The sequence below is a fragment of the Sphaeramia orbicularis genome, chromosome 11, assembly GCF_902148855.1.
Source record: "Sphaeramia orbicularis chromosome 11, fSphaOr1.1, whole genome shotgun sequence".
NCBI lineage: Eukaryota > Metazoa > Chordata > Actinopteri > Kurtiformes > Apogonidae > Sphaeramia > Sphaeramia orbicularis.
Genome location: NC_043967.1, coordinates 55,812,499 through 55,831,851, shown reverse-complemented (window position 1 = coordinate 55,831,851; position 19,353 = coordinate 55,812,499). Strand labels below are relative to the sequence as shown.

Genomic DNA, 19,353 nt, shown 5'->3' with positions numbered 1-19,353 from the left:
TGTGTTGATTATTTTGTTCATTTTTAGCATTATTTTCTTTATTTTGGGGATTTTTTTTGTTCATGTTGATCATTATTTTGTGGATTTTTTTCATTTTTGGTCATTTTTTGGATTTTGTTTACTTTTATCATTATTTTGTTTATTTTGTGGATTTTTTGGTTTATTTTTGTCCATTTTGTTGATCATTTTGTTCATTTCGATCATTATTTTTTTTCATTTTGTTGATCATTTTGTTCATTTTGATCATTATTTTTTTCATTTTGTTGATTATTTTGTTCATTTTTATCGTTATTTTCTTTATTTTGTGGATTTTTTTATTATTAATTTTTTAATAGTTATTTTTATTTTATTTTTCTCTTACACAGTTTGTGTGTGTGTGTGTGTGTTTGTGTGTGTGTGTGTGGTGAGGTCAGTTTGTATTTTATTGTGCACTTACTGTGGTTTGTGTTGATGTAATGTATGTTTTTCTATTGGAAATCAATTTTTAAAAAACAAGGTTCAAGCGTTGACAATGAACATAAACAAGTCACAACGACGTCAGCGCTAACGATGATAACATCTGTGGAAAATAGTTCAGGATGTTGCGACACATTCATCAGCGAGGCCTCGGGTAGAAAACCAGTGTCGAAGGTTCTCCTCATGTTCTGTGTTCTGCTTTCATTTGAATCGTTCATTAATTTTAACCCTTTAACTCCTGACGTGTCAGCGGTGACACGCTCTGAATGTAGGATTTATTGAAATATTCATAGAAATTCAGCCGTTTACTCAATAGTTGCATTTCCAGTCGTGCTGACAGACTAGACCTTGTTTATTCCAGAGACATCTGAGCATGCTCAGTTCAAGCCCCGCCCCCCGTGGAATGGGGGGGGGGGGGGGTAAAACACAGAGCAGTGAGTGAGACCGACTCACTATAAAAATAGACAGTTTGGGCCTTTTTTTTTTTTTTTACACTGTTTTCTTTGTGGTTGTTTTTTTTTACTGTTGTTTCCAGTGTTGTGGTGATTTTCTTTTTTTTTTTTTTACTGTTTTTACTGAGTTTTGACTGTGGAACTGACATGTGGAGTTAAACAGGAATCAAAAAGCAGATTTATTCTTTTTTTTTTTACTTCATTTTAGTTCATTTCTTTGCATATTTTTTCATGTTATTTAATTTTTTGTAAATATTTTTTTTGTTTTTGTTTAGTTGCCCATTTTGCTAATTTTTCTACATTTGTTTTTCATTTTATTTTTTTCTTCAATTTTGTTCAGTTTGAGTTTTGTTTTGTTCATATTATTTTTTGGTTTATTTTTCATTTTTGTCCATTTTATTGATCTCTTTGGCTGTTTTTGTTCGTTTAGTTGCTTATTTTATTTTTCTACATTTTGTTTTTATTTTGTTCTGTTTTTTCTTCAATTTTCTTCAGTTTCTGGCTCATTTTGTTCATGTTCCTTTTTTTGGTTTTTTATTCATTTTGTTTATTTTTTTTATTTATTTATTTTTTATCATGCAACTGCTTTAAAATGAAAATGAACAAAATAAACAAAAGATGAGCAAAAAGAATCAATGTTTGAATTAAAATTAGGGGAGAAAACCCTTCAATGAGTAAAAATGAGCAAAATAAACAAGAAAATGCTTATATATATATATATATATATATATATATATGAATTAAAATTAGGGGAGGAAAAACCGACAATGAGTAAAAATGAGCAAAATAAACAAGAAAATGTTTATATATATATATATATATATATATATATATATATATATATATATATTTATATATACACACACATATGTATATATATACATATATATATATATATTTGAATTAAAATTAGGGGAGGAAAAACCGACAATGAGTGAAAATGAGCAAAATAAACAAGAAAATGTTTATATATATATATATATATATATATATATATATATATATTTGAATTAAAATTAGGGGAGAAAAACCGACAATGAGTGAAAATGAACAAAATAAACAAGAAAATGATCAAAAATAATCAATATTTGAATAAAATTAAGGGAGAAAAGCCCGCGATGAATAAAAATGGACAAAATAAACAAGAACATGATCAAAAATAATACATTTTTGAATTAAAATTAGGGGAGAAAAGTCCACAATGAGTGAAAATGAGCAAAATAAACAAGAAAATGATAAAAATAGTAATAATAATAATAATGATAACTAGAAGCACTCGGAGAGCGCAGACCTCCGCCAAGGCTGATCAGTGGCCCCCCCCTGTGGGCCCCCCCCACGCCAAGGAGGTTATGTTTTTGCCAGGGTTTGTTTGTTTGTTTGTCTGTCTGTCTGTTTGTCTGTCCGTTAGTGTGCAACATAACTCAAAAAGTTATGGACAGATTTGGATGAAATTTTCAGGGTTTGTTGGAAATGGGCCCCCCTGTGGGCCCCCCCACCCCCGATCACCACCAAAATGTAATCATTTCTTCCTTATCCCATTTCCAACAAACCCTGAAAATTTCATCAAAATCTGTCCATAACTTTTTGAGTTATGTTGCACACTAACAGACAGACAAACAGACAGACAAACAAACAAACCCTGGCAAAAACATAACCTCCTTGGCGGAGGTACTAAAAAAATCAACATATGAATTAAAAGTAGTGGAGAAAAGCCCACAATGAATAAAAATGGACAAAATCAACAAGAAAATAATCAAAAATAATCAACAAAATTTACAGAAATGAACAAATATGAAGCAAAATCAACAAAATGAGTGAAAAGAACAAAAAATGAGTAAAAAAAAATAACTGACAAAATCAGCTGAAATGAACGGTTCCAGGTGTGTTTAGTGCCTTATTCAGTCCAAACCTTGGTCTTTTCTGTTTTGTTTTGGGGTGTTTTCTCACCGGTTTTGACCCTAAAACACACACTTTCCACTTCATCTTATTAAAGCTCATATTATCATTTTTAGTTTTTCCATTGTTGCATGATTTTTTTTAAGTTCTGACCCATCCACTAAACTCATGCCATCGTATCTGTTGTTAAACGCGTTGGCTTTGGTGGACGTACCCTGGGCTGGCGTGGCGTAGCCGTAGTCGTAGCCGTGGTGGTGGCGCTGCTGGTGCTGGTGCTGGTGGTTAGCGCGGTGGGCGTCGGCGCTCTCGTAGATGCCCACCACCCTCTCCACTCGGTCCTTGTTCCTGTCGTTCAGTGACACCGTGGGTTCTTCGTAGATGTTGCAGGACATTTTGGGCAGTGGCGGACTCTGTAGCTGTTTCATGGACTCCGCCTCAGGTTGGAGAGTTGAACGCTCTGCTTCTGTCCCGACTGCGTTTGTGCCCTGAACGCACCGTCGGTTTCATACGCTTCGACCGGGTTTCAACAGGAAACGCTTTATCAGACACACATCAGCTATCAGCACAGCCACCCTTCCACAGTTTAAGGTTGTGTTCATTTAATACTTTACATCAGCAGGAGATCAAAGAAGAAGAGTTGAATGTAGAACTCTGAAACTGCACTTTAGAAACAGAATCTGCAGTTTTTAATTCTGATCTGAACCGCACCCATCGGCCTTGAGCTGCTGTCAATCAAAGCCACGTGTCCACGGGCGTCTTCAGCGTCATCTTCGTCGTCAGCGTCATCTTCGTCGTCAGCGTCATCTTCGTCGTCTTCGTTAGTAATTTCTTCAAACATCTTCTCTGACAAAACTACTGGTTGGATTCATTAGGAAAAATCCTACATGTATGTTCTTTGGGAGAATGTCTGCGAAGTTAGTTCACAGTTTGGAGAAATGTAGATTTTCAATTTTAAAAATATTACACATTTGCCTTTACTTAGGATTGTTTTGTTAATTTTGATCCTTATGTTTTTTTTATTTTTATCATTATTGTTCATTTTGATCATTATTTTGTAAATTTTTTTAAATTTTTGTTCATTTTGTTGGTTATTTTGTCCATTTTTAACATTATTTTGTTCATTTTGTTCTTTTTTTTCATTTTTATGATTACTTTGTTCAGTTTTAGCTTTATTTTGTTCATTTTGATCATTATTTTTTTCATTTTGTTCATTGTTTTTCCATTTTGATTATTATTTTGTTCATTTTGTGGATTTTTTTGTTCATTTATGTTGTTGAAATCTTCTCCCTGTTTCTTTCCTTCTCCTGGTCCATCTGTTGATGCTGTAGAACATGTAAATGGTTCCAGATATCAGTCTAGTTCCTATTGGTCACTGATAGAAGTCATGTCTGGACTGTGATTGGATGAGTGGAGTTCTCCTCCAGTGAAAGTCCCGCCCACTTCTATAGTTAGATTGATGTGTATCCAGAACCAGGACTGGAACATAGAACAGAACCAGGACTGGAACATAGAACAGAACCAGGACTGGTACTAGAACAGAACCAGGACTGGAACACAGAACAGAACCAGGACTGGTACTAGAACAGAAGCAGGACTGGTACTAGAACAGAACCAGGACTGGAACACAGAACAGAACCTGGTACTGGTACTAGAACAGATGCTGACGTACAGACACTGGGACTGTTTATATTTATCTGACAGAGGAAATGGGTGAGGTTTTGGTTTTGCCGAGAAAACGAAGGTGTTTTTTTGAGATTATTCACTTTTTTTTTTTATTATTCACTGACAAACCTGTTCAAAACAGTGTGAGCTGCTGCAGCCGGTCTGGAGGCAGGAAGCAGGATGTACAAAGTGGAGAGAAGTGGAGAAAAAGAACCTGTGTGAGTCAGCATCCTGCCTGAGACCTGCTGGATGTGGTCTGTTATCAGCTCCACTTCCTGTCACATGACCACGGTGTGGAACTGACTCCGGGTCTGGGTGGAGTCATGGGTGGGTTTACGGAGTGAGGTCACGTGTACGACATCGAACGGGTCTGATGAACCTGAGGAAAAGAGACGCTGCGGTGTTCAGGTTTTAGGAGGCGGTGGACTCAGACGTGTCCTCCAGTCTGTGGTTGGACCCAAACAGACGAGGATTTACACTTCAGAAAATAAAGGTTTAAATGTGGAAACAAACGCACCCGGGTTTGATCCAGTCCAGTAGAACACAGGCTTTTACTGGTGGAGTTGGTCCCAGACTCAGGGATCAGATGTGTGTGAACCTGGTACTGAACCTGGTACTATCCATGTGGGTCAGACATGTGTGAACCTGGTACTGAACCTGGTACTATCCATGTGGGTCAGACATGTGTGAACCTGGTACTGAACCTGGTACTATCCATGTGGGTCAGACATGTGTGAACCTGGTACTGAACCTGGTACTATCCATGTGGGTCAGACATGTGTGAACCTGGTACCGAACCTGGTACTTTCCATGTGTGAACCTGGTACTGAACCTGGTACTGTCCATGTATGAATTTGATACTGAACCTGGTACAGAACCTGGTACTGTCCATGTATGAATTTGATACTGAACCTGGTACTGAACCTGGTACTGTCCATGCATTTCCAGGGGCCGACGGGGCCAGTCGGAGACACAGGGGTACCAGGACCACAGGGACCCCCTGGACCACAGGGACCCAGTGGACGCTCCATCATTGGACCCCCGGTAAGACCAAAACACAACCACTGATACTGATACTGGTACTACTAAAACTGATACTACTACTCCTTTCCTTCTCTTTATCAGATCTCCTCCATCTGACTCTGTCTCCATCCTCTACCTTCATCTCCTCCTTCCTCCTCCTCCTCCTCCTTCTCCTCTTTCTCCTCCTCCTCCTCTTTCTCCTTCTTCCTCTTTTCCTCCCTCCTGGTCCAGAACATCTTCATCCTCCTATCAGTGTTTTTATTATCCGTCCTCTGTCCAAACGTCCATCCTGCTCTGTCCCTCCAGTTTGTCCTTCATCATCCTGTCCATCCTCCTCATCTTCAGCTGAGATGTTTTTTAGGAGTGAGATTTAAAACCTATAAGTCCCCCAGAAGAGTTCGAGTTAGGGTTAGGTTTAGCTTTAGGGTTAGGTCGGGGTTAAGATTGCGGTTAGGTTTAGGGTTCTCCTTCTCCAGGAGTTCAGAGTGGACTGTTGTAAACCCCACTGTCCTTTTGTGTCCTTTTGTGTCCAGGGTGGTCCAGGTGAAAGGGGACAGAAAGGAGACGCTGGACAACAGGGTCCTCAGGTAAAACCCCCGTTCCAGAACCACCTTCAGCCTCCGTACCTGTTTACTTGGAAACGCCGCCTGCAGTCCTGACGTTTTTCTGTGTTTTCTCACTGAGACAAATGACTTGTTTGCTGGTGGACGTGGTGGCGTGGAGCTGTTTTCAGAACGCCGTCACTTCCACTGAAGCTCCTCCGTGTAATTACTGCACCACGGCTTATTACTGAAACTAATGTGACCTTTGGAAGAAAATAACAGCCAGACTTTGAATAATGGTGACATTTGCTAAAGGTTGACTTTGTGTGGATGAAATCTGCTTTTATTCCTCAGTTTGAGACAATGCAGCAAAACAGGAGTCTGACTGTGTTTAGAGTGAAAGCATACAGTTAGCATTCAGGAAACAAGAACCTGCTGTATGTGCATGATATGGACTGATGGAGGGGTTAAAGGGGAGGGGTTAAAGGGGAGGGGTTAAAGTGAAGGGTTAAAGTGAAGGGTTAAAGTGGAAGGGTGGAGGGGTTAAAGTGAAAGGGTTAAAGGGGAAGGGTTAAAGTGGAAGGGTGGAGGGGTTAAAGTGAAAGGGTTAAAATGGAAGGGTGGGGGGTTAAAATGAAAGGGTTAAAATGGAAGGGTGGAGGGGTTAAAGTGGAAAGGTTCAGTTCAGTTTATTAAACAATGAGTACAAGTAGGAACAGTCAAAACACACTGGACATGATAGGAAGAACTGTATGAATAATAGACTTTAGTAATGGTTTCATCAGAGAGAGAGAGAAAGAGAGAGATCATAATAGATAGACGTACATGTTAAAATATTCTATTAAGTAAAAGAAGTAAAATAAATGTATATAAGTAAGTCTCCAGAATAATTGTTGTGTGTAATTAAAGGCTGTTGGTTCTGGTTTTTCAGGGGGTTCCAGGTCGGGCTGGAGCTCCAGGCAGAGAAGGACCACCAGGACCCAGAGTGAGTCACTATGGCAACCGCTAAGACAGATATTAAAGAAGTCATCAATTATGCAGCAACAAAATAACAAGTACCGTAAAGAAAATAAGCCACAGAGCAAATAAGAATGAAGGAAAAGTAATTAAATACCCCCAAAAAATGAACAAACACAGCCAAAGAAAGCAATAAAATAAACTAAATTACACATATATATATATATATATATATATATATACACATACTGCCATGAGGAAAATCAGGTTGTGTATGTTTGTTTTAATGTTCAGTTAATGACAGATTTAACTGAAAAAGTCATATTTTCTTCAGGGTTTTTTTTTTTTTGTGATAAAATAATTTTTGAATTTCCTCTGAGTTTTAATAAATATCTACGTGATCAGTGAATGAAATACAAGAAAAGACAGGATTTACACTGAACACATGGAAAATACAGAGAATAAAATGAGAATAAATGGAGATAAATCACTAGGTGAATGTCATGTGTAGCGTTACATGGATAATGGACTGAATGTGTGACACACATGTGGTGTTTCATGGCTGCCACTCATGTTGTGTTTATTTCCAAAGGGATTAACCGGAAAAGACGGCGCTCAGGGACGACCAGGCCCCTCTGGAGTCATCGTAAGTGTTTGTGTGTTTGGAGGTGACGACGTCCCAGACCAGCGTTCAGTTAAAGAGGAGCTCTTTCCATCCAGTGGGTTCATCTGATTACAGAGTACTCCAAAAAGAGTGTAATCAGAATACAGGGGGTACTTCACTGACACCACCCAGAGTAGGAATTTAACAGAAGAAGAAGAAGAGCACTTTATTTACATTCATGTTTCAAAGACTCTTCTGGTTCCTTCCTTTATCAGGGTCTTAAAAAGTCTTAAATTTAACTTGTAGAAATCTGTAGGAACCCTGATCAAGATTATGTAGAAAATTTACAACTTTTAAATTAATTAAGACAGTGGTTCTCCAACTTTTTACAGCGGAGTATCCCCTGAAATAGACTTTTTACAGCAGATTTACGGTGGCCCAGAGGTGCAACAGGCCAAAAAATTATCCACTAGACGAAAAAAATTATCTACTACAAGAAAAAAAAAAGAGAACAGCCTAAAAAAAATTATCCACTAGATGAAAAAAATTATCTACTGCAAGAAAAAAAAGAGAACAGCCCAAAAAAAATTATCCAGTATAAGAAAAAAAAGAGAACAGCCTAAAAAAATTATCCACTAGATGAAAAAAATTATCTACTACAAGAAAAAAAAAGAGAACAGCCCAAAAAATTATCCACTATAAGAAAAAAAGAGAACAGCCTAAAAAAATTATCCACTAGATGAAAAAAATTATCTACTACAAGAAAAAAAAAGAGAACAGCCTAAAAAAATTATCCACTAGATGAAAAAAATTATCTACTTCAAGAAAAAAAAGAGAACAGCCTAAAAAAAATTATCCACTATAAGAAAAAAAAGAGAACAGCCTAAAAAAAATTATCCACTACATGAAAAAAATTATCTACTACAAGAAAAAAAAAAGAGAACAGCCTAAAAAAAATTATCCACTAGATGAAAAAAAATTATCTACTACAAGAAAAAAAAAAGAGAACAGCCTAAAATAAATTATCCACTAGATGAAAAAAAAAATCCCCTATAAGAAAAAAAAGAGACCAGCCAAAAAAATTATCCACTAAAAGAAAAAAAAGAGAACAGGCAAAAAAAATTATCTACTAGCCCAAAAAATTATTCACTATAAGAAAAAAAAAAAGAACAGGTGAAAAAATTTATCTACTATGAGAAAAAAAAGAGAGCAGCCCAAAAAAATATCCACTATAAGAAAAAAAAAAACATCATCCACCTTTTCAACTACGGGGGCGCTGTTTACCCGAAAGGTGTCTTGCTTTAAAATTAAGACCACCACAAAAAATAAAAGGATAGGCTGAAAAATTTTAAGGCTTTCGGCTAATGTGGCTAATGCTAAGGAAGTACCCCACCGGAAGTGGAGGTCGTGCGCTAAAAAATAAAGTTATTTTAAAATATAGATATTTCCATTAATATAGTTTGCAAAGCAGTTAAATGATTAAATACGGTTCCAGTGTCTGCTCCAGGTTAGGCATGGGCGTTAAATGGTTAAGGTTAGGGTTAGGGTATGGTTGGGGTTAGTTTTCAGTGGTAAATGGCCCTTGTGTGCACTGTGTGAAGGTTCGTTGCTAAGCTAATGCTAACGCGAAAAGTTGACGGCAACTTTGTGTTATTTTATTTTGAGAGGAGGAGGAGAGGAGCTTCCTGTGGAGCTCCACTATCATGGCATCGGCCATTTGTTTGCAGGTAGACCTCTGCTCCTCAACTCAAACGGAGTGTCTTCACTAACACTAGATCAAGAAGGACATTTTGTGGAGATACAGATGTGTGCCGTGGTACCGAAGTGCCTCGGCACCTGGCAACGAGCTGAGCTGTGGTACCGAGCCATGGTACGCGGTGCCGTGCTGGGGTACCTGGCACCGAGCCGTGGTACCGCGGTACGTCGCGGCACCAGCCGAGGTGCCACGGTACCTCGCGGCACCAGCCGAGGTGCCACGGCACCAGGTGTCGGTGCCGCAATATGCACTTGCTGTCTCTCAACAAATGGGCGATGCCATGATAGTGGAGCTCCACAGGAAGCTCCTCTTCTCCTCCTCCTCTCAAAATAAAATAATTTTAGAACTTCTTGTAGCGAATATTCATCAAAAATGATATTGAATGTCAGGCAGTTGAACAATTCAACACCGTAATCACACAATTGTTTATTCGCACTGGTAGTTCACAAAGTTGCCGTCAACTTTTCGCGTTAGCATTAGCTTAGCAACGAACCTTCACACAGTGCACACAAGGGCCATTTACCACTGAAAACTAACCCCAACCATACCCTAACCCTAACCTTAACCATTTAACGCCCATGCCTAACCTGGAGCAGACACTGGAACCGTATTTAATCATTTAACTGCTTTGCAAACTATATTAATGTAAATATCTATATTTTAAAATAACTTTATTTTTTAGCGCATGACCTCCACTTCCGGTGGGGTACTTCCTTAGCATTAGCCACATTAGCCGAAAGCCTTAAAATTTTTCAGCCTATCCTTTTATTTTTTGTGGTGGCCTTAATTTTAAAGCAAGACACCTTTCGGGTAAACAGCGCCCCCGTAATTGAAAAGGTGGATGATGTTTTTTTTTTTTCTTATAGTGGATATTTTTTTGGGCTGCTCTCTTTTTTTTCTCATAGTAGATAATTTTTTTCACCTGTTCTATTTTTTTTTTCTTATAGTGAATAATTTTTTGGGCTAGTAGATAATTTTTTTTTGCCTGTTCTCTTTTTTTTTCTTTTAGTGGATAATTTTTTGGGCTGGTCTCTTTTCTTTCTTATAGGGGATTTTTTTTTCATCTAGTGGATAATTTTTTTTGGGCTGTTCTCTTTTTTTTCTTATAGTGGATAATTTTTTTAGGCTGTTCTCTTTTTTTCTTGCGGTAGATAATTTTTTTGTCTAGTGGATAATTTTTTTAGGCTGTTCTCTTTTTTTTTTCCTTATAGTGGATCATTTTTTTGGGCTGTTTTTCTCTTTTTTTTTTTCTTGTAGTAGATAATTTTTTTCATCTCGTGGATAATTTTTTTAGGCTGTTCTCTTTTTTTTTCTTGTAGTAGATAATTTTTTTCATCTCGTGGATAATTTTTTTAGGCTGTTCTCTTTTTTTTCTTGTAGTAGATAATTTTTTTCGTCTAGTGGATAATTTTTTGGCCTGTTGCACCTCTGGGCCACCGTACAGATTACCCCCAGAAATAGACTTTTTACAGTGGAATACCCCCTGAAATTGACTTTTTACAGTAGAGTACCCCCTTAAATAGACTTTTTACAGTGGAGTACCCCCTGAAATAGACTTTTTACAGTGGAGTACCCCCTGAAATAGACTTTTTACAGCGGATTACCCCCTGAAATTGACTTTTTACAGTGGAGTATCCCCTAAAATAGACTTTTTACAGCGGAAAACCCCTGAAATAGACTTTTTACAGAGGAGTACCCTGTGAAATAGACTTTTTACAGTGTAATACCCCCTGAAGTAGACTTTTTACAGTGGAGTATCCCCCTAAAATAGACTTTTTACAGCGGAGAACCCCTGAAATAGACTTTTTACAGTGGAGTACCCTGTGAAATAGACTTTTTACAGTGTAATACCCCCTGAAGTAGACTTTTTACAGTGGAGTACCCCCCTAAAATAGACTTTTTCAGTGGAGTAGCCCCTGAAATAGACTTTTTACAGTGTAATACCCCCTGAAGTAGACTTTTTACAGTGGAGTACCCCCCTAAAATAGACTTTTTACAGTGGAGTAGCCCCTGAAATAGACTTTTTACAGCGGAGTATCCTTCAACACCCCTGGTGGAAGTCAGTGGAACCAGACCCAGAGTCACAGTCCTGAATGTCCTGAACATGTGTCTGACATTTGTGTGTCCTCAGGGAACACCAGGAGCTCCAGGGGCCCCAGGAAACACCGGCCCCCCAGGAAAACAGGGAGAACTGGGACCACCGGTGAGTCCCACACAGTCCAACACAAGACACTGTTTTAAGCCTTGATTACTTATGATAATGATCATTAATGGACAGATATTGAAAGTTAAGTTCTTCATGATAAAAATATTGGCCCAAAAAACACCATTTTCTGACCCTTTTATTGCAAAAACAGCCTAAATACACCCAGTCGTGTCCTAGTGTTGGTCCTCATAGGGTTAACTCTGCAGTGGGGGTGTGAAGCACAGTGTTTCCCGTCACCTCTTGACAGAAGCTGCTGCTAAAGCGTGGACGGTGTGTGTCAGCGTCCAGGAAGTGTTGTCAGTCAGGCTTAGACGGTGGATCCCAGTGTCTGTCAGACGGATTAAGGGCTTCCTGTCCGGTCTGAGGGTCCGGGTCCGTCAAGTCCAGACCTGAAGCCTCCCGACAAACACACAAAGACGGACTGACGAAAGACAGAGAAATGTCAGACAGACGTCCAATCCCTGCCTCCGTTCACACACTGGGATCATCCTCAACACTGTCAGACTCCAGCGTCGTATCGAACTGACACATTGATTCTTTTATTCTGCCGAGACGGCGACAGACAAAAAAAACACCTCAAATCTGTCTCTAAAAGAAAAAGTCCTTAATGCGTTTGTCTGATCGCTGCTGTGAGGCTCCTCCGGCCTCACAGCGGATTCCTTTGTCGAGTCTTTCATTTGACTTTTCCACCGAGAAACGACACAAACGACACGATTTAGAAATATCAGATTTTAAATGTTAGCTTTCATAATGATGTCTGATATTATATTAATGAGCCCGAAAAGATCAAACAAGAGCAGTGTGGACATTAACCCTCTGGTGTCCAGGTGAACATATTAAACACACTTTAACCCTCTGGTGTCCAGGTGAACATATTAAACACACTTTAACCCTCTGGTGTCCAGGTGAACATATTAAACACACTTTAACCCTCTGGTGTCCAGGTGAACATATTAAACACACTTTAACCCTCTGGTGTCCAGGTGAACATATTAAACACACTTTCCACTTCCTGTTTTTAAAACTCAGATTATTTTTCAGTTTGTTTTTGGTCTGAATTCAACAGTTGTTCATTTTTGTCTGATTGTTTAATTTCTGATCCATTCACTAAATCCATCCCATAATAAACAGTGTTAAATTCCTACACTAACACCCTTCTATCAAGTGAGTAAAAATACACACTGACACATTTAACATTTGAACCAAAATAATAATAATCTGAACCAGTGTTGGTGTGAATCACTGACAGATGACAGGAGGAAAAAAATGAACAAAAAAAAACAAAAGACACCAAAATAATGAGTGGCATCAATAAAAGAAGCAAAAAACTGCATGAAATTATGAAAAAATAAATAAAATAAACAAAATTAATAAGAAAATCTACAAAATAATAAATGTGCAGAAAATAAGCAACAAAATGAACAAAAAAAGAAAATTTCGTAAAATAAGCAACAAAATTTACAAAAACAAATAAAACTGCACATAAAATGCGCAAAAAATGAACAAAACAAGGTTGTATATGTTTGTTTTGTTTTGTTTTGTATTGCACAGATCTCTGTTATTTATTATGTGGGGACTGTGGATGAAAATTAGCATTGGCGCTAACTCTGGCATATTTACATGTTTGTACTAAAATGGAATGTATAAATGTGTTCATTAATGTGCACTGACCCACCTAAATAAAGATACATACACACATACATACATACATACATGTTTTCATGTTCAGTTAATCATATATTTGCCTGAAAAAGTCTTTTTTTTTTCTTCAGTTTTCTCCGTTTTTGACAAAATAACCCTCAACTTTACTCTGAGCTTTAATGAACATCTACATGATCAGTGAATTACATATAAGAAAATACCAGATTTACACTGAAAAAATACAAAATACAGAAGCTAATATTAGAATAAATGGAGATAAATCACTTAATAAAGGTTAAATAGATAGAAAACTTCCTTAGGGAACTGATCTAAAAGTATGTGTGGGTGTTTGTGGGTTAAATACGTTGTGTTTTTTCCTGTTTACGACTTTGTTTCCGTTCTTCATTCTGGGTTTAATCGAATGTCGGACTAACGTTAACTCTACTTTTACGTGTTTTTCTCACTGTTTCAGGGTCTTCCAGGAGGAAAGGGTGAGAAAGGTGAACGGGTAAGTGACAAACCACATCTACGTAATACGACGCCTTCGCAGAAACAATGAAAAAAACAAAAAAAAAAGGTTAAAAAAAACATCATATTCCTGCACGGTTTTAGCAAGACGCTGATTTATGGGTGTTTGAAAAGGAACAGGAAATGGAACAGAACGGACATTACTAAAGGATAGAATAATGAAAGGTCCGTAACAAGGTTATTATCATTAACGGAAACTAAAGAAATGACGAAAACTAGAATTGAAAAAACATTTTCATTAACTGAAATAAATAAAAACTATAATTAAAAGAAAAAAGCGATAACTGCAACTGTATCGTTTGCTTATAAAACTGACTAAAATGAATAAAAATTATAGATAAAATTTCCTTTGTTTTCATTTTTGTCAATGTCAGATTGATATGAAAGCAATTTATTTCACTCCATCAGTTTTAGCCAGCGGCACCATATGGTACGTCATGGTCCATCACTTGGTTTAGAGTCGGAAACATGGAGACTAACGTAGCAGAGTCCTGTCTGGGATTTATGTGAATACGACAGTGAAGAGAAAACATGAAAAAAACTAAAACTAAACTATAACTAAGCATTTAGGAAAAAAACCAAAAACTAATAAAAACTAGCAAACCTGCTCTAAAAACGAATTAAAATGAACTGAATTAGAGAAAAAAAAGTCAAAACTAATTAAAACTAAACTAGAATGAAAGTCCAAAGCTATTAGAACCATGGTCCATAATGAGACGTCAAAGAGCAGTTTGAACATGTTCTAGTTTGTAAAACTCTGCACATTTACAGGAACTTTTTGACTGTCACTCATAATTCCTACAGTACCTGAAGGCATCATTAGATCACTAGTCCTCACTGTGTGTGTGTGTGTGTGTGTGTGTGTGTGTGTGTGTGTGTGTGTGTGTGTGTGTTCAGGGTGACGTCCAGTCCACGGCGGCGGTCCAGGCCATCGCCAGGCAGGTCTGTGAGCAGCTGATCCAGAGTGAGTACTCTTACCCAGCAAGGTTATTATCGTTAACGAAAACTAACCAAATGACCAAAACTAGAATTGTAAAAACATTTTCATTAACTGAAATAAATAAAAACTATAATTAAAAGAAAAAAACGATAACTAACTGAAACTGTATTGTGTGTTTATAAAACTAACAAACAGATACAAATGATGGATCAAATTCCCTTCGTTTTCGTCTTTGTCAATATCGGATTGATACAAAAGCGATTTCTTTGTCTCTCTCAGTTTTCTGTGCTGTCTCCATACGACACTTTTTGCTCCGTCACTTGTGTTCACTTGTGGTTTCCAGTCGTCTTCTGGTCCCCACTCTACCTGGAAACATGGAGACTAAAGCAGCAGAGTCCTGTCTGGGATTGATTTGAATAGGAGCACAGAGAAGAAGAGAAAAGAGACCACTGAACTACAACTGAACTACAACTGAACTACAACTGAACTACAACTGAACTACAACTAAACTACAACTGAACTACAACTGAACTACAACTGAACTACAACTGAACTAAAACTGAACTACAACTAAACTACAACTGAACTACAACTGAACTAAAACTAAACTACAACTGAACTACAACTGAACTAAAACTAAACTACAACTAAACTACAACTGAACTACAACTGAACTACAACTAAACTACAACTGAACTACAACTGAACTAAAACTAAACTAAAACTAAACTACAACTGAACTACAACTAAACTAAAACTAAACTACAACTGAACTACAACTGAACTACAATTAAACTAAAACTGAACTACAACTGAACTACAACTGAACTACAACTGAACTACAACTGAACTACAACTAAACTACAACTGAACTACAACTGAACTACAACTGAACTAAAACTGAACTACAACTAAACTACAACTGAACTACAACTGAACTAAAACTAAACTACAACTGAACTACAACTGAACTAAAACTAAACTACAACTAAACTACAACTGAACTACAACTGAACTACAACTGAACTACAACTAAACTACAACTGAACTACAACTGAACTAAAACTAAACTAAAACTAAACTACAACTGAACTACAACTAAACTAAAACTAAACTACAACTGAACTACAACTGAACTACAATTAAACTAAAACTGAACTACAACTGAACTACAACTAAACTACAACTGAACTACAACTGAACTAAAACTAAACTACAACTGAACTACAACTGAACTACAACTAAACTACAACTGAACTACAACTGAACTAAAACTAAACTACAACTGAACTACAACTGAACTACAACTAAACTAAAACTGAACTACAACTAAACTACAACTGAACTACAACTAAACTACAACTGAACTACAACTGAACTACAACTAAACTAAAACTGAACTACAACTGAACTACAACTAAACTAAAACTGAACTACAACTAAACTACAACTGAACTACAACTGAACTACAACTAAACTAAAACTGAACTACAACTGAACTACAACTAAACTAAAACTGAACTACAACTAAACTACAACTGAACTACAACTGAACTACAACTAAACTACAACTGAACTACAACTGAACTAAAACTGAACTACAACTAAACTACAACTGAAGTACAACTGAACTAAAACTAAACTACAACTAAATTAAAACTAAATTAAAACTAAACTGAAACTAAACTAAAACTAAGCATTTAGAAAAAAATGAAAACTAATAAAAACTATCAAACCTGCTCTAAAAACAAATTAAAACGAACTGAATTAGAGAAAAAAAAGTCCAAACTAAATAAAACTAAACTAGAATGAAAAATCCAAAACTATTAGAACCTTGACTCAAACATATAAGGATCCAAACAGTTTGTCAGTTTCAGTCCTAAAATGACTTTTTAAACTTTAACGGTTTCCAACCCATGACTTAAACCATTTAAAATAATGAACTTCCTTTATTTAAGATCCTTAAAAGACACCGTTTTGACTGATTTCACGCTGCTTTTCTCCAGTATCGATCATATTCTGTGTCCGAAACCAAACTTTTGTTCCCTTTTTTGTTTGATTTTTATTCGTACTCATGTTTTAGGAGGTTTCGTTGGTGTTTTGACAGTAATCTGATTCCATGGCGGTAAAACTTGAAGACTTAAAACTTCCATTCTACGCCACAGTCCTGTCTGGGATTTATTTGAATACAACAGCGAAGAAGATAGAAGATGTGACAAAACTACAACTAAACTAAAACTAAGCATTTAGAAAAAAATGGAGACTAATAAAAACTGTCAAAGCTGCTGTAAAAATGAATTGAAACAAACCGAATTGGAGAAAAAAAAAGTCAGAACTAAATAAACTAGAATGAAAAATCCTCAACTATTAGAACCTTGCTACCCAGGACCAGGGTCTGGGTGGTGGGATGGGGGTGGGGGGGCGTGTCTGAGGGGGGGTTCCACTGAACACAGTCTTTAACTCGTACTTCTGCTGTTTGTAATAATCTGAATATTCATGCTGTGCTTTCTTTTCAGGCCACATGTCCCGTTACAGCTCCATCCTGAACCAGGCGCCGAGTCCACCCGTGACCATCCGGACCGTACCGGGACCCCCAGGAGAACCGGGCCGACAGGGGTCCCCGGGGGCCCAGGGAGAGCAGGGACCACCAGGGAGACCCGGGTTCCCAGGACAGAACGGACAGAACGGACAACCGGGAGAACGAGGTGAAGGGGTTTAACTCACTACCGCTGTATCTGCGGCTAACACTGACGCGCAGTTCCATCTGTGTTACCATGGTAACGCAACACTTATTGCCATAAACACATGCTATATTAACATCCACGTCTGGGGCCCTGAGACCAACTGTAGACCCCATGGAAGGTAAACGTTGGGGACCCTTTAGAAAATAAATTAGCTGTAAATCTGGGGGGGGAGGGGGGGGGGTGTTATTTATGAACGTACTGTAACAACTGGGCATGAAAACGAAAGTAAAACTTAACTTTGAACATCCGACTCCCAGGTTTGATGCCTCTCTTTTACGGCGGAGCTTACACTGTATCCACTGGACCCCCTGGAAATGCTGGGTCCCATGAATTTGTCATGTTTACACACACACACACACACACACACACACACCCCCCCATGACACCTCACATCCACATTACCAGAAGAACATCAGCCAGAACAAACAAACAAACAACAAACACTGGAATGGTCAAATATTTACACCAAGCTAAAGGCACTAGCATGATGCTAAAGCTAAAGGTCAATGTCATATTTTAATATTATTATTTTACAATTTTTTGTTTTTATTAGGCAAGGCAGGTTTATTTCTATAGCACATTTCATGTACAAGACAATTCAAAGTGCTTTACATAAAACATTAAAAGCATTACAGCAGGGAAGCAATAAAAAGTATAGGCATGAGAAAAAAACAAAAAAAAACAGATAAAAACTTTAAGCTCAAAGGAATCCGTGCAGATCTGAACTGATGAATAAAAACTCTCTTCAGGACACATTTTCAGTCTACACATCCTCCAGTGGCGGCTGCTCGTCTTTCAGACAGTTGAAGCTCATTGTCGGCTTACATCAAAAAACTTGTCAAGTTATTTAAACATAAATTCGTCCGTCCGTTCCTTTTCAGAAAATGCTCCGTTTCTTTATCGGACCAGTGGGCGTCTTTTCCAGGGACTGGAGAGTTAGTTCACTGCAACCTAGCTGACAGTCTGACTGATTTATCTACAAAATGATATTAAACTCAAACAAGAAATGATTAAATTATGGAACTGAAACAAGAAAATGTAGAAATTCTGTTAAACATAAACCAGTTAGTGTTTTCTTTCAGGTCAGTAAATGAACAGTTCATTTGTTTCTGTGATTCCACAGCAGAATGTGTGACGGTATTAAACTGAACTGTGTCAGTGAAGGAGCAGATCTGAAAACAGCTGTCAATCAAACCACATTCAGCCTTTGGACCCATCCTCCAATCGGTACACGGAAGCTCAGCGTCCTGCCTGGCCGAGCTCCGCCCACAGCTCCATTCACCCCCAGAGATGCTGAGCGTCCGGGGGCGGGACAACACGGTGTCATTTATCCAATGATCGTCCAGTTCAGAGTCAGTTTCCAGCAGTTCCACTCAGTCCCATTGAAGGTCATGGACGCTGAGCATCTGTGGACAAATGCACTGAGCAGAGATGGAATGAACAAACACAGACACGGGAATGGAGGAGAAGTGAACAACATCCAGTCCACTGATCTGGGATCAAACTGATTCTGAACCAACTGGTCTGAGAGATGAACGTGTTCCAACACATTTGGAGTCAATGAAATGAAAACAACTGAACAGATTTGAGCATTTAACTGGAGTCATCTTAGGGTCAGAGGAGCTTCACCTGCAGTCTGACACTAAACAGCTGTGAAATCCTCTCAGTGCAGGAATAAACAGGTCCAGTTTTCAAAAAAAACAACGAACAGCAAAGATAAACTTAAACTAAAGAAAAAAAAAAAAGAAATTCAATTCAATTCAATTTTGTCTTCCTTTTGTGGTTCCAGGTCAACCAGGGGAGAAGGGGGAGAAGGGCTCCCCAGGCGTGGGCGTCCAGGGCCCCAGAGGACCTCCAGGACCCCCTGGTAAATGACCCTGACCCCTTTTAACACCGGCTGTGTGAATCCTGACCAGTGTTAAACCCTTTTAACACCTGCTGTGTGA

General features: G+C 37.9%; 1 protein-coding gene across 3 annotated transcripts in view; it reads left to right on the top strand.

The window, feature by feature from the left end:
• LOC115428600 (collagen alpha-1(XIV) chain-like) overlaps positions 1-19,353 on the top strand; it is a 282,214-nt gene that overhangs the window by 256,594 nt on the left and 6,267 nt on the right. For all 3 annotated transcript variants that reach the window (XM_030147725.1, XM_030147724.1, XM_030147723.1), the window contains 9 exons: positions 5,415-5,510; positions 6,023-6,076; positions 6,963-7,016; positions 7,581-7,634; positions 11,480-11,551; positions 13,668-13,703; positions 14,621-14,687; positions 17,180-17,368; positions 19,197-19,274. In XM_030147725.1, coding sequence (XP_030003585.1) covers positions 5,415-5,510; positions 6,023-6,076; positions 6,963-7,016; positions 7,581-7,634; positions 11,480-11,551; positions 13,668-13,703; positions 14,621-14,687; positions 17,180-17,368; positions 19,197-19,274 — 700 coding nt within the window. The remainder of the gene's footprint in view (positions 1-5,414; positions 5,511-6,022; positions 6,077-6,962; positions 7,017-7,580; positions 7,635-11,479; positions 11,552-13,667; positions 13,704-14,620; positions 14,688-17,179; positions 17,369-19,196; positions 19,275-19,353) is intronic.